General features: G+C 36.6%; 1 protein-coding gene across 1 annotated transcript in view; it reads left to right on the top strand.

The window, feature by feature from the left end:
• The first annotated feature begins 7,364 nt into the window (after window positions 1–7,364).
• Window positions 7,365–16,590, top strand: part of LOC135700613 (merozoite surface protein 2) — a 53,824-nt gene continuing 44,598 nt past the window's right edge. Inside the window, exon 1 of the mRNA XM_065221168.1 lies at window positions 7,365–7,640. Coding sequence (XP_065077240.1) covers window positions 7,563–7,640 — 78 coding nt within the window. The 5' untranslated portion in view covers window positions 7,365–7,562. The remainder of the gene's footprint in view (window positions 7,641–16,590) is intronic.

The raw sequence follows: 16,590 nt of genomic DNA, 5'->3' as shown, positions 1-16,590 counted from the left end.
GGGCGTAATTGCTTTTGTAAACAATGACTTTAGTCGTCAATTTCTAGCGAATGATATCTTACCTCTCCAAAATTACAATGCTAGCTGGTAGAGGAAACATTCCTCTACCTGGTGGTGTTATTATTTTTCATGAGTGAGCTTTTATTTGCAAGAAATCTATGGCTAAAGCCATTGTTTACAAATGCAATTACGCCCCTTTGAAATGTTGGCACTGAATTAATGGAATTCATTTGAATTTCACATAACATTTTTGCGATCATATTAATTTTATATGATTTTTCATATGAATTTCATCGGCCTCATAATATTCATGTGATCTTGTGTTGAGATTTGCAGTTATGTGATCACAAGAAAGCTATGTGCAATTCACATGGATTGCATCCATTAGATATGTGATAAATTTTATGATAAATTTTAATTATAAAGTTATAATAGATATTTTGATCAATAGAAGGAGATTGGGCCTACTAAAAAAAAAAAATAAACGAGTGACCTTGATATCCAACGTCATACATAATATTATTAGTGAAACCCTCGGTGAAACCTTAAATGAATTGCTGAAAAAGTCTCCGATTGATCAACATGTATGGAAAATGGATGTAATACCGGCCTAAATGCCCCTAATTTAGGCCCATACATAAATTCAGCATGCGACTAAATTTTCAATCCAGCATTTTACGAGCACTGAGTTTCTGGTAGGGGTTGATGCATATATTATTTTACACTCTAGGGGGGGGGGGTCTAAGATTTTGTGACATACGTTATTTCAAAACTACCCAAACTTGGGTTGAATCCACACAGATCGGTCGAAACTGAACCTACCCAACACAAGTTGACAAATGAAAAACATCGACATGAATGCGATCGACGTTGTTAATTTGTCAACTTGTCACTTCCAACATAGTTTACCCATTTTTTTGGTAGGTTCAGTTTTGACAGATCTGAGAGGATTTTACCCAAATTTTGGTAGTTTTTAATAGCGTGCAAGCATTGTATTAGGTACACTCAAAATTATTACTAATCAAAGGAAGATTAAAATTTTGTCTATTTTTGGTTTGTCAATATTTATACGTTGATCTGATTAAAATTCGCTTTGAAATTATACTAAATCCGAATAACAGCTTATAATTCGCTCAGAAGTATTGAATTGTGTAAGAAGCACATATGGCACAGTCAAGGACCACTAAAAATCTCTTCTGGTTGACATCGAGGGTCAATCTGTCTTGTATGACATTTAAACCACCAAGTCCGAACTCAGCTCAATCTGCGAAAGGAAACCAAACCGATCGAGCCTGTTTTCGATCCACGAGCGACCACTAGAAGATGAACACCAACTTAACTTTCTCGGTGCTGGTTGCAGTAGCAATGGTATGGTGTCCGTTGTTCCATCGTCTCCAAATATACCGGAAGTGTGCTCGGTGAAGCCAATCAGGCATTGGATTGTTCAGGTCATAATTACCGGGAATCAATTTAATCGTTGCCGGATTTTATGAACAAGTTACTTAATTTATAAGTTAAGTAGATATGGTCAATGGACAATGTTCATTGTAAAGATTATGCTGTATCAAATGATAAATTTGTTTTTAATAAAATAGTATTGATAATTTTTATGTTTAATGTTGATATACATATGAAAATAGAACCAAAAATATTAATTTCCTTGAATAAACCGCATTTATACATTGCAAGTATATTCCTGTGTCATACTATGGCACGCATAAACCATTTGTATACTAAGTTCATATTCTCTCCCTTTATACCAACCTATGCGTCGGCAAGGAGAGTTGTGATTTAGCGTAGCTTTTATACTATTTAGATTTTAATATTTTTTGAGTGTATAGAAAAAACGTCACGATAGGGGGGGGGGGGTAAATTTTTCCTCGATTTAGCGTGACATAATTAATGCATGGGCAGGAACATTCGATTTGATGTTTGGGTTATGTCGTTTGACGAATAAACGATCAAATTTGACCGTTTACAGCTTAAACGACACAAGCCAAACTTCAAATCATATGTTCCCCACCAGACACTCAACCAGATTGTGGCGGCCATGAGCGCTCGTGAGGTAACTCTAAGACTAGTAGGTTCCGAAGAAACGTGCTCAACTTTTTGGCTCAGCTCTGGTACTATCTTCGGTCCCAAGCTAATCGATGCACTCCTCGAAACATAGGAAAATCCTCAAAACATAGGAAAATCCTCGAACCCCTTATTTTATCTGTCAAACTTTCATAGAGAATCAAAACAAACATAGTGTAGTACCAGAATGTCAACTAGAACGGGATACGTTAATCGATTTGCTTGCGACCAATAGGCTAGTCAAGTAGTGAGTCAATTTAAAATCGTTAGTTTCCACCGGTTTATGAAACCCTTTTTACGAAAGTAGCTTCCAACTATCTTTCAGCATCTTTAAGGTGAAAATTACGATACCACAATTTGTCACCGGGGATAATATTCTTAAAACTATCCTCAACTGCTTTGTTGCGTTTCGAGGTCAAAGTTTCGTTGAGAATCCTTCTTATGCGGTGCCAAATAGTTTTTGTAATGATGTTTGGGATTCAAAAGGTCCAAAAGAGTTTTAGCGAAGACAACAAATCAAAAAGACTGGCAAATCTTCCATTTTCTCATACGAACGCTATGAGACAGGTACAATCGTGTCATCTGCTGCTCAAAGGTAAATGCTTCGAACTAAAGAGCCTGAATTTATAAAGAGACGACATCTTATCCATTTGTAAGGTCTTCTGCTAGATTGGAATAACTTTTCCTATGACTTTGACAGATAATCGATTGTTCCAATTTTGACAAGTCGTCTCTTTATAAATTCAGGCTCTTTACTTCGAACGAATTTGATAGCAAAGATTACATCCTCAGATGAAGGGTCTGTGTATTTGCTAATTTGTCTATGCGTTGCTTCCACCTTGCTTGATTTGTTGTCTTCGGTTTTAGGCTTGTAAGCAACGACATGTTCTGCAGGAAACTTACCACTTTTTGTAAAACAACTGTTCCTGTAGTTCATCAGTTCAGTTGGTCATCTATGTCAGAAAACTTTTGTTTAGAATCTAGTAAAAACGTTTTGAAAACATCCTTCACGCTTGGCCGTTGCTGCCCGGATGGTAAGGCGGACTTTTGAGTACCACTTTTGACAAATCCAAGTTTCAATCGGTCACGTGATAAATCCCAAATAATGTCACTGACAAACCGACATGAATGACCATAGCAAAAACAATAAAATTTCTGACCAAAGCACACTACTGACATCTGGCTCCGTGTTCACGGGAGTTATTTAGCTAAACCATGAACCCGCATGCAAAAGTTATGAATTGGTTCGTGTCTGATCTATTCTGTACAAATTATTTTTATCTAGATAAAAAAAATCCTATGGTTTTGACAGTTCGGATCACTGCACATTTAAATCGGCCGTTTACGATTTTCGGGCATAAGTCAGAATTAAGTGTCATGTCGGATTGTCGGTGATAATGTGTCAAACTGAATACATTTTTGAAATTTCAACCAAAAAACTATTATTTTCTATTTATTCTAGCGAGTTTCTGTGGAAGTCAAAACATGATCCGAGCAAAAAAGTAGTACTCGTAATAATGGCAGTATATAATGCTGAATTTTATCGAAAATATCTTTCAAATAAACAAACATCATCCAAATCACCCGATTTGTCCACCGACTAAATTTATTGCCATTTAAAAATTAATTTCAGTTGGAGTATTAATCAGCAGATCTAATGATTTCAAACCTTAACATGTTTTCTGTTATATATTAGTCTGAAGGTAGCTTTTTATTTAGGAACAATGCATTACAAAATAGTTATGCATTTTGTACAAGATTCATCCATACTGACAAGAAATTTGCATGAAATTACATTGAAATTAAACAATTTTGCAAACAATCAATGAAATTTTCAAGGGCTGTCACAGACTTATCACCGTCGGTTAGTGCTAATTCCTGCTACCAGGCGCGCAGGAGTTTAAGTTGGATTTCTCAATTCGTTGCCTTTGCATGAAGGACTAATTAAAGGGAAGTCCACTATCGGTCACAAGGACATCTGGTGAACCAAATCTAAAAAAAACACGTTTACAAATTTATTTACAGCTTTTTTTGTAGTTGTTCTATACAGATGTATTCTTCGATGCAATCGGTTTACATTATTTGACAAATCATGACAGCAGTAGGTCTTTTTTCTTCAAACTGTTTTCAATAATCAAACGTTTGTGAATTGCACAAGTATTAGTGCAGAACTTTGGGTAAATTCAATGGTTTTCTTGCACTAATACTTATAATTTAACCCAAGTTCTGCACTAATGCTTGTGCATTTAACAAACGTCAGAGAAGTCTTTTTTCCTCTAATTTCTCTTTGATGCCCCTGTTGGGATGTTCCTTATTTGCGACAGCCCTCTTTTGCTTCTAGGTAGCAATTTTAGTGTGTTTGAGTTGTGTGTACTTTAACAGTTTAAAAATTTTGTTCTTGGTTTTATTTTCTATATACAATATTTTAACTTGCAGAGTGTGCATGCCATTTTATATTCCTAGCTAGTAGTTTATGGTTTATGGTAATGGTTCCTAACAACCCATTATTTGTAAGGTTCACTTCCGAAAAACCATTAAACATAAGGTTAAAACTTTATCACACAAACGTTCACGTAAAGTTCCATAACAATTTCAGTTAAAGATTAGCAGGAATTATAAACAATGTTAAGCCAATTTTGGTAAGGTCAAGCAATGGTTCGCATTTAGGCGGGTAACATAACACAACATTGAATGAAGTTTGTTACAATCAATTAACACTGAGGCTTTGTTCATGAATTTTCACTTTAATTTGACAGATGGAAAATTTCAAATAAACCTGCTATTGTACCAGACGTATTCCTGACCGACCAGGAATAAATTTTGACAAACACCTTCTTGAAAATCATATCAGAGAGACATTTTCATTTATTTTCGAAATGTCAAATTTTAGTGAAAATTCACCAAATGAAACACAGCCTGAATTATCGGCTCCGTAAAGCTAAAGTGAATGATGGAAGGCAAAATAGATAGGCCGAATGCCATCATATCGCTCCCAAGCCTATTTTGACGTAATACTACGTCTGTGATTTCTATATAAGGGTGCACTTTGTGAAAACCGAAAATGGAACATGTAACGAAATTATGAAAGATTTTGAACGTTAATAACTCAGCTGCCCCTGAACCAATTTTAATTATGTTATCACAAATCGATCAGAAATATTTCTACGCATCGATAACAATGCTGCCTGTTGATTTTCAATAAGAAACTTTTGAAAAAGTGGTAAATGTCAAGCATTGTCCAAAACCGGCGAAATAACTTACAAATTTACCGATAACGTACATGCATATGCTGCTTCCCCCACACTGTCATCAGAGAGTCGTTAGTAGACGAAACAAGCCGAAGTGGCATATGCCTCCGATCTTCGGTCGTGTGCGAATAGAGAGGATACAGTCAACAATCAATTCGAAACTAACGATTTTAAATTGGCTCACTACTTGACTAGCCTATTGGTCCCAAGCAAATCGATTACCGTACCCCATTCTAGTATAAATTCCAGTACTACACTATGTTTGTTTTGATTCGCTATGAAAGTTTGACAGATAAAATGAGGGGTTAGTGGATTCTCTTATATTTCGAGGGGTGAATCTTGGGACCGAAGATAGTACGAGAGCTGAGCCAAAGAGTTGAGCACGATTCTTCGGGACCTTCTGGTCTTAGAGTTACCTCTATGATACAATTGCGTAACATTTTGCACACTCATCGCCATATTCAGAATCACACGCCCCCAACGGTCATATAAAATGCTCTCCAGTGTTGTAATCTTGTAATCAAACTTGGAAGCAGGGGTGCAAGTGATTTTGATCGATTCTCATCGATTGACTTTCTGTTTCGTTGATAACTCAAAAAATCCAATCTCACCAACGCCCAAGATCACGCTTGATTTTCGTAGATCAAAAACCAACAAGCAAACAACTGTGGTTGATTTTGCCAGCTGTGAAGCTGTGATATCGCAGCTCGGAATATCATGCTAACAAAACTCACCAGCTGCAAATCTCAACAAACTGTGGTGAGATTGAGTTGCATGATTTTTGCTTTACACCCGAATGCAACCGAAACTTCCATAACGGCTCGCAACAGTCACTTCGTGTCTGCCATCGGTGAAGAGTAAGAAAACGATGTGCAACGGAATCATTTTTGTGTCGAGTCAACTCTCAGCTTGATTTTTGCAGGTTGTGAATAGTCTCGCAATATCAAAGGAGCTTGTAAAATCAATATCAAGCATGATGTTTTGTTCCAATATCACGCGTGATATTGCGAGCGCATGAGAGCGGAAACGCACAAATGTTATCTACTTTTCTCGAGGTTCTACGTCACAATTGCATATAGGGCTGTCTCTTGTAGTTTTTTTTTTTTAAATAAAATCTATCCCCAGAAGTGACGCTCCCCCTAGTTAGATATTTTTGAAGATGTGTGATCGCCTCAGAAAAATTCTAACGACCTCGGCTAGGATTGATCACACTGGGGTAATTAGACTCACGCTTACCAATCAACCACCGGTGCCGTCAATGTTGAGAATTCAACGGGCATAATTTAAAATGGTTATCATGTGTCTTTTTTCTGGATCCCTGACTTTACTCTTACTGTAAATTCAGGATTTTCCATGGTTTTTTATGCCTCGTCATTATTTTCGGGTGTCCCATAGCTCATTTAGTGAAGATAAATAAAAGTTCATCCATGCGGGAAATGTAAGGTTCTTTTACAACTTTCTTTAAAAGATTTACAGATTATGTAATTTGTAATTTGTGGTGTGATGTGAAATTAGGAACTCGGTGGCCTTATAGCGTCTTTTTAAGCGTGCCGAGCAGAACATCATGGGTTTAATCTCACCCGCATAAACAATAACCATAAGATGCGCCTAACCACCAATTCGGGATATCATCCCAATTTTATGTGGTATGGTCGCACCATCTAAGATATCGTCAGTATATGGTACACGTTTATTAGGGCAGGCACCTTCAAATTCAATGCGAAAAAAAAATCCTTAACCAGTTTTACGTGTGGCTCATTCCTGTTTATACTTACTTCTTTTAAAATTTAGCTCTGGACAAATAACCACCTATCTACCTCTCCACATTTGTGTTATTGATCTGCGTCAAAGGCTTCGGTGTTACGAAAGACCACGGTTGATGAGCAAAATCGCAAAACGGGAATCGCGCAGGGAAGATTTGCATGATCATCGCATCTCAGTGACGAGTTGAGGCACAAGACCCAAGCTTGACAAAAGCATTAAGAAGTCTGGATTGCGATCGGATCTATTCAGTGCGAGTCGATCTCTCGAGCGCGCAACAACGTTTCGATTGTGATACACCAGTGATTTACAAAATTATAGAATAAAAACCTTCGCATTAGGAAGTGTGTGACGGCTCAAGCAAGTGTTATATGTGCTAATCAATCAGTTGAGATCCGACACCCGTTAGTTTGATACAACTGCTCGTTGTGAGAAAATTCATACTGCACCTGGCTGATTAACGATTGATAGAGCAAAATGATCTCGAAAGGTTTAGTGACGGTTCTAGCGGTGGCAGTGCTGGCCCAAGTTGCATGTGGTTTACCGGCTCCGCAAGTAAGTCTGACTCCTGTCTGTGTTGTAGATACATTTTTTCCCAGCTTGGTAACATCGGAAGAGTTCAGCAAAACGTGTTCGGGCTATAGGTGAAACGCTAATATAATTATGCGAATCGATAAAAGCCACTAGACCGGGAGAAACTTTTGCACCCACGTTTATAATTCGGCATGCATATTTACAAAATGCGTAGGAGTGAAGAAGCACAGAAGCGATAAAAATGCAATGTGCTTACACTAAAATTTTAAGATTCTCCACTAATAAAAGTCGATTTGCACCGCTGAGGGATGATCAGGAGCCTTATTTAAGTAATGTTGCAAATCTGAACTAAAATAAAAATAAACTCCCGTCACTAAAATGTTATCACTTCTCACAGTTAACACAAAATTAGCGGACTAAGTTCTCCAGATTTGCTTGTATAGTGGTGTTGAGTAAAGGTTTCCTCATATCGTATAACGTTTGAATACAGCTTGTGGCTGAATAAATGAAATGAGTAAAGCGTTTACATTGCGAAATTTTTTAATTGAGTATACTTTACCCAACAAACAATTCAGAGTCAGAAATAAGCATTTATATTGAATTAATGCTGTATTTTTTTCCTCTGTTCTGAACCTAACACCACTGCGACCAGTAATTTGATCTATTGTAGTATATACCGTTTCCTTAGTTTAGTGCATGTCGTATTACTCCATCACTATTGAGAAATTATGAAGTACATATTCGATTTTTTCACAGTTGTCATTCTTGCATTTATCGCAAGGATCCGACTCTAAAGCTGGGTTTAGATAGGGCAAGTCAAATGATCAACTCAGTTGAATTCAATTGGCTTGCAAAGTTGAGCCTGGTTCAACTTTTTTCAATTCAAGTGAGTTGATCAAGTCAGTTGAATGGCATGGTTTACACGTTCAATTCGCGTTCAAGTCAGTTGAATTCAACTGACTTGATCAATTGACTTGCCCTGTTTAAACCCAGCTTAATTGAAAGGTTCCGCTATGTATACCCTTTGCCAGTCAAAATTGGATTCCTTAGCAACAAAATAAAGGAATGACACCGATAATGACCATGCATCAGAACCCTTGTCTTAACCGCTTCAAACTAGAACAACGAATAGAAGATTAGGAATCACGTAGATGAAGACTAACTAACTCATTTTTCCTTGTTTCAAGATCATCCTCGGTGGACAAAGCCGAGTCTTGGCACTATCAATAAGGCATAAAAAGTAACAAGGACTAAGATGTGTTCCTTGGATTACTGAAAAATCCTATTCCCCTAGTTTGAAGTAGTAAGGACTAGGAATCGGTGGTAGATCTTACATCCCGTAACTTAACACGAATAGGTGATCTACCCACGTTACGGGGCATTAATGCTGTATAACAGTGTACAATGCTGAATAAAACGGGTTGTCGATTTGTGTGCTGAAAAAAGCTCATTGAGATCTATAGGTGCACCTTTATTCCGCTGTTTGCTCTGATCTGATTAATATACTTTTTAAAAGCCTTATAAACGTTGACTGTCTTCCCGATTCAACACTGATCTAAAAACAAACTAAATAAGTGTAATTTGCACATACATCGACGCTTTAAATCGACACTTTTCAAATGATTTAATAACATGCTTTATTAGAGGTCTAATAAATGTTTTCTAGCTCCATTATTAGATTGTACTGCATTGGTTTACAATATTGCTGAATAAAGGTGGATTCAGTCAGCATAAAAGCTCTTATAGCACTATGCGTCCATGTTGTAATCGCATGCTTTGTAAATGCTTTATAAACGACGTTTTAGATTTATTATTCCACAACACTAGATCAGCCCAACAACAAGACACAATCAGTAGAATAGTGGTTACCGGTTCCACTTTCTAAGTAGAAGGTCGCAAGTTCAATCTAAAACTTAACCCTTATTTTATTTGTGTGCTTCACCTAATTAATTTAAATCGTAATCATCGATCACATCACTCACGACAGTTAATTCATTGATCTAGTTTAAAAAATTGGTGGGGTAGTGTACAGGGTGCGTGACGAATTTTTGGAGTAAATTTCAAATAGTAATTTCTCATGCTTGTGCATCATGATTTAGATATATTTGGCAGCACTGGATAGCTTATACTATTAGGTATATGATTTAAACAAACAATGTTGAGTAAACGTAAAGATGTCGAAACAAGAGAGCAATCTGTCAGCCGTTGTCACTTTGTTGCGCGCCGGAGTATGCATGAAAGAAATAATTCGGTCGGTAAATGTGTCTGAAAGAACAGTGTATAATATTAAAAAAAGGCTTGGGAAAGTGATAAGACGGAGCACCTGCTCATACTGCTAATAAAGCACAGAAATGGTTTACGGAAAATATTTCGTAAATTTGGGAGGAAGAAATTTGGCCCCCAAGCAGTCCCGATATCAATCCGTTGGATTATTTTGTATAGGGCGTCGTCCAACGGGATACCAATAGAACCCCTCACACCACACTTAAGTCGCTAAAAGCTAAAATCAAGGCAGTGATGACATCTATGGATCGAAACATTTTAAAACGTGCATACTGCAGTTTCCGGAAGCGTCTAACTACAGTCGTCGAAAGGGAAGGCAATTTTTTTGAATAAATTTACTTACAACTTCCATATGTTGCGAAAGAAAATAAATCGCACAAAATTCATTGCTAGAATAACTAACTGGTGTATTTTTTTCTCAAATATGCCATTTACTGCAAAAATTCACTAGAAGTAACCTATGATTTCAGTCCTATGTACATATTTTGGATTTCCTACTTAGTAAAACTTGGTTAAAGTCAGGACCTCATAAAAATGCGAATACATATTTTATTTCATTTGGTTCCTAAATTACAATCAGATACGAGTAAGGCTTTCTTCAGGTGATTCATTGAAGCGTCCAACAATGACCGTCACGATGGCTGATATTCCCTATCACTTCAAGATTTATAGGGCACAAATCTTGGACGGTTAAGACATCACTCATGAAATTGAAACTCCTTGTGTACTGGACTGCAACAAACGTGAAGTTCCAGTTTCTTTGTTATAAGTTTTGTGAGAGCAGATGTCTGTACTCTTGAAATTTTTATGTGGTAATGAGATTGATTCTCAGCGATTGTTGAAGTTCAATCGCTAAAAAATGAAAAAAACACACAAAAACGGAGTGCATAATTTTGCATCAATGTTATGCAACATTTTTTTCATAGTTGATCGAGATGATATCAATTAGCCATGAATCCCTCCAATAAGTTCTCGGTACATCTTTTATCTACCGATTGAACAAATAAAAAATACTAAGGCTGTGTTCCATTTGGAAAAAAATTACTTAGATTTGGCACTTCGAAAATAAATTAAGATGTTCGAAAATCCCTCTGTTGTAGATCGGTCGATTTTCGAGAAAGCGTCTGTCAAATTGATTCCTTGTCTTTCAGAAATAAGTCTGCTGGAATAGCAAATTTTCCATCTGTCAAATTTAAGTAAAAATTCACCAAATGGAACACAGCCTTAATAACTTGAGCACAGAATCGTTTCTTGTTGTGTTTGTCGTATTAAATGCTAGATTAAAACTTCTTTTGTGTGCTGAAAATACCTGGGCCGAGTGGATTCAACGAGAAAGTCGACGAAGAGAATCTTGTCAGTGTTACTAATGCAATGTTCAACTTGAATTAATCATTTCGTCCGACCACTTTCCACAGAGATGGCGCTGTTCCGCTGGTAGGAAGCGATAAAAATCCCCATATTTAAATTGAGAAATGTGGGAATAATTCGCTTTCGATGCATATTCAGTTAAAAAAAGTGAACGACAGTCTAAAGAAATTAGTCAGGGACACAGATTACAAAATAGAGTACCTGACACTACAAAACATGTCTGGTACCTCTATATACGCATTTACTTTAACATTTAGGTCCCTCCTTTTTTACATATTCATAAAATTGGCGGGATAAAAAAGAACAAAAAAAAAATAAAATTGGCGGGAAATTCTGTGAGGGGTGAGCTATTTTGTGTGCAGAATGTGTAAAAAAGGATTATCCGAAAAAAAAGGATCCGAATATTAATCTAAATGGATATATAGAGGTACCAGACATGTTTTGCACTGCAGTGTCCTCTGTGAACAATTAACGGGAAACAGATTGTGTGCAGGGCTACCAAAACTACAGATAAATCTGTACTCCTACAGATTTTCAGAGTTTTTAAAGCCAAGATTCTGCATTCACAGATTACAGATTTCTAGGATTTTAACAGATTACACAGATTTTTAAAATATGATCAAACATTTAATAAAATAAACTTGCTTTTTTGCGGAATGAAAAAGGAGAATGAGAACTGTCAGAGGTATTCTTTTTTGCCAATTTATGATACATATCTTTATATCCATTTTTTGTCTCTGTCAGAAAAATTGCTCAATCACTTTTCAAATGACATTTTTTTAAGGATTCATTTAATAAATTATCAACACAGATATCATCACAGATTTTCTGGACAAAAACTAAGATGAAAAGATTTTTTTGAACAAAAACACAGATTTCCTTTTGGCAACCCTGATTGTGTGCAGTTTCCGATACATGTCACTGCAAATAATAGCAGTGACATCTGATGGAACATGAATTCAGAAGCTTGACAAAATAATTAATTGTTTCGCTTAGCTGTAAACAGAAAATCGATGAAGAGAATCGAACATTACAAGTAGAGGGCTCACTGTCGAATTTCAGAACCTAGCACTGAAAAAAACTCGACGGTACCTCTATTTATGCTAAGAGATAAGCATTGCAAGTCCCTCCTACTTGAAGAATAATGCAGAAAAAAAACTGGGGTTGTATAAACCGTTCTATAGCAGAATTTTCCAAGCAGGAGGGACTTTCATAGCTAATCTAAAAGCATAAATAGAGGTACCGTCTGATAATTTCAGTGCTTGGTACAGAAAACTGTAATCTGTGCAGGAAAATCCTTTTTATCACCACAGAAACACCCCGTTCCCGTTTTCTTATGCAAAATAATGAATGTGCGTTCACAAAACGCACGAAATCAAAAAAAAACCGTATTAAGATTTTTTTTTTATTTCAATCAATAGATTAAAGATGTACCGAGAACTAAATGGAGGGATTTCAAGCTAAAATGTTCTGATCGAGAAATATTGACTATCAATACCGAAATTTCGCATAAATGTCCAACCCATTTTGTGTGGTGCACGGTAAAAAGTTATCACATCTAATCCAAATGCTCTTGCCTTTGACTCAGTCTGTCATGCGGCAATACGAATCGAAGTGATTTATCATTGATTTTCAAGTGATTTGCGTTTTGAAACAAAGTGAGTTGTCGTTGAAAAAATGTACTGTATAACACCTTTAAATCAAAATGATTATCATTTGAATTGGCACCACTGTTTTCATCCATTGAATTTGAATAGTTTTGCTTTTGGAAACAAATGTGAAAAGCGCACATGCCTAACATTACTGGCGAAGATGGCAAGTCAACAACTAATTAATTAAGAGCAAGAAAGCGATTATTCTCCATTTCCACCAGAAATAATTTGTAGAGCGCGAGTGTTACGAAATTGTTGTTGCAATAATAATAGTGTATTATTCAGATAAGTTCTATTACAAAACATTGTCAAACTTATCAAATTGATTGCTCAATGTTACTTCTACTACAAGCCTTGTAATGTTGTTCAATATCATTTGGACACATGTTATCTGGGTAGTAATATGATATATGTTATATGGTCATATTCTGAATAACATATAACAAGGCAATATATTATTTAAATCCATATTCAGTAAACATGAAATCCAAGGTTAAATTAGTAAAATTTAAAGTGATAGATTTTTAATATCAGTATGCTTGACATTTCGAGTTCAAAGCACAGCACATTAACAACGATGTGCAATACAATCTAAAATGAAATGATTTCCTGTTGATTTCGTCGTGCTTGGATATGATCTCTTCCAAGGGATTTGCACATCGATTTGCAATGTTTGGCAAGTAGTGCAAATTCAACAGCAAATCACTTTACATTAACATGATGTTTTTTTACCGTGTGTGTGATGCTGTCTTTCATGGCGGTAAGCTCCAATCGGTATTATCAACAATCAATACAAAACTAACAATTTAAATTGGCTCACTACTTGACTAGCCTATTGGTCCCAAGCAAACGATTAACGTACCCCATTCTAGTCGAAATTCTAGTACAACACAATGTTTGTTTTGATTCACTATGAAAGTTTGACAGATAAAATGAGGGGTTATTGGATTTTCCTATGTTTCGAGGGGTGAATCGATTAGCTTGGGACCGAAGATAGTACCAGAGCTGAGCCAAAAAGTTGAGCACGTTATTTCGGGACCTACTAGTCTTAAACGCTGTCCAGACTGGAGAGTTATAACATGTTATAACGGTTGTCAAATAATTGCAACACAGAAACCACCATCAAGATAGCGCTATAACATGTTATAACTCTGTAGTCTGAACGTACTATTAGAGTTACCTCTATGGTATTATCCTCGGATTAAATCCCGATCAAGAATGTCCGGCTGCTTTGATGTCGACATCAGAGTTATTCAACACGATGCTATGCAAACAATTCGCAGATCATCCAAACAGGGATGGTATTAAAAGTTAATCCGAGTTGTAGCTTACCGCCATCAGTGTTGCCCAATAATTAGGGAACTTTCATAAATAACGTAGTAGTTGAGGGAGGAGAGGGGTTTCAGAAGTTGGGGCCGGCCATGTATTAGGTGTAACGCTCCGAGACGGAAGGGGGGTTAATTGGACAAAAATATACGTAATTTATGGATGGCCCTGATTTTACTTCCAAGGCTGTGTCGTAATGGGGAGTTAAATTTAACTCGTGGTTAAAAGTGACAGATGAATTATCGAATAACCTTGCTATATACGAGCGTGGTTATTTCGGACCGACTAGAAGTTAAATTTTGGTAACCGTGGCTGAGTTCTATTTGAAAACTGATCAATTTCCGGCATTTTCGAACATTGAAAATAATGTTTGAAATGTCACGTTTAACCACGAGTTAAATTTAACTCGGCAATTGGTACACAGCCCAAGAAGTATTTCTCGATTACTTTTTCGAAGGGACGTATCAGCTTTTGTAAACAACGCATTTGATCGTCGATTTGGCGCAACCGGTAGCTCACCCACGCATGCTAACACTACCATCAGATAGAGGAAATTTTCCCCTACCTGTTATAGTGGTGTTAGTATGTGGGACGAGCTATCAGTCACGCCAAACCGACGATAAAATGCGTTGTTTACAAAAGCTGATATGTCCTTTCGAAAAAGTAATCGAGATTTGTAGTTATCATTCAGGCAAGGAGCGCAGCGCTGTTTTATAACTTTTCAGATTCAAGCAGCACGATGTGCAACCAAATGGTACTCGATTATCACGACTGGGTTTGGGGAGGACGTTTATTTCATGAAAATAGTGATAAAATTATCACTTTTTATCTGTACAATTTTAAAACAGTTTTTTGAAAAATTGAAAAAGCATTTATTGTAACAGCTTACGAGAGTTATTTCCTATCGATTGGTGTATTTGGATATTAATTTCATTCATAAATGACAAAGTTATTATCGTGACGGTCGCAATTTTAGATTTTCGATTTACCCCCAGTACCTTCCCGTAAGACGTAGTCTACGTCAAAAAAAAATCGAATAAGTGTTGTTATAACTCATGCAAGTCGAATAAAAGCTTTTCGAAATACCTTATAAAATACCAAGTAGTTCAATGTTGTGGTTGCATAGATTCTCCAGATTTGTGTGAACAAAGCCTGAACAAAAGTTATTGAAAGTATTCATCAAGCAATTAACGATAAATAATGTATTGAAAGGTATTTAAGGGTAATGAAAGTATTTGAAATTCTTCTGTTTTGGTAGTAATTAAATATTTAAAGAATTGAAGATTGTATTTAAAGTAATAAACGCAGTAATTATAAGATTTTAAATAATTTGTCAGCTGACTGCGTTGCATTGAGAAATTTGCACGCTGGAACTGTCCACATACAAAAATTTGAATTTCAAAAAAAAATCTTCGTTTCTAATTTTTTTAAAGATCCTGAACTGGGCGTGGATGGTTTAATAACAATCTGATAATTTTCAAAGAATTCATTTTCAAATTCTCTCACCGCATGCTACAGATTTTAATCGTTTCGAGTTATGCAACACGTTAAAATCAACCCGGAATTCAACGCTTGTTCTCCTCTTTTCCTATTCACAGGGGCTGACATTCAAAGACGGCAAATTCGGCGTTAATTTCGGAGGATACCACGCTGAGGCCGGACTGGGTGGAACACTGACTGGCAACACGGCTCACGGAGGCCTCACGGCATCGGCTGGAACTCCACATGGTCAACAAGCTGGCGCAGGGCTGGGTGGTCTCCTAGGCGGAAATGGTAACACTCTTGAAGGGTTCTTAGGTGCTTTTGCTAGATCCCCCGGTAGATAAGACGCTGCCGTGCGCAAACAAAAAATCCTGCTGACGCATATGATGCATGACATGCGGAAACTGATCGGAACATGAACAAATTGGATGTATAATAAAAAAAAAGAAAAAAAAATCCATCGTTGACTAATAACCTCATTTATCACGTTGATCAGTTTTCCGTGGATATACCATAGAGGTAACTCTAAGACCACTGGGTCCCGAAGAAAATCATTATTATTTTTGGCTCACTCAGTACCAGAACAACGGTCCCAAGCAGTCCCAAGCTATTTCACTCACCCCTGCATGTTCTGCATGAATCCACACACCCCTGATGTTATCTGTCAAACTTTCATAGCGAATCAAAACAAACATAGTGTAGTAATAGAATTTCAACTAGAATAGGGTATGTTAATCGTTTGCTTGGGACCAATAGGCTACTAAAGTGGTGAGCCAATTTAAAATCGTTAGTTTCGTATTGATTGTTGGATATACGCAAACCAATCTGCTTTTTTGTGCTTATTTTATGATGTCGTTAAA

Source organism: Ochlerotatus camptorhynchus, unplaced genomic scaffold (assembly GCF_037179485.1).
Source record: "Ochlerotatus camptorhynchus isolate MF236.1 unplaced genomic scaffold, CSIRO-AGI_Acam_v1.1 ptg000139l, whole genome shotgun sequence".
NCBI classification, from domain to species: Eukaryota; Metazoa; Arthropoda; class Insecta; order Diptera; family Culicidae; genus Ochlerotatus; species Ochlerotatus camptorhynchus.
The sequence above is the reverse complement of the archived record's forward strand: the minus strand, read 5'-3'. Positions and strand labels throughout refer to the sequence as shown.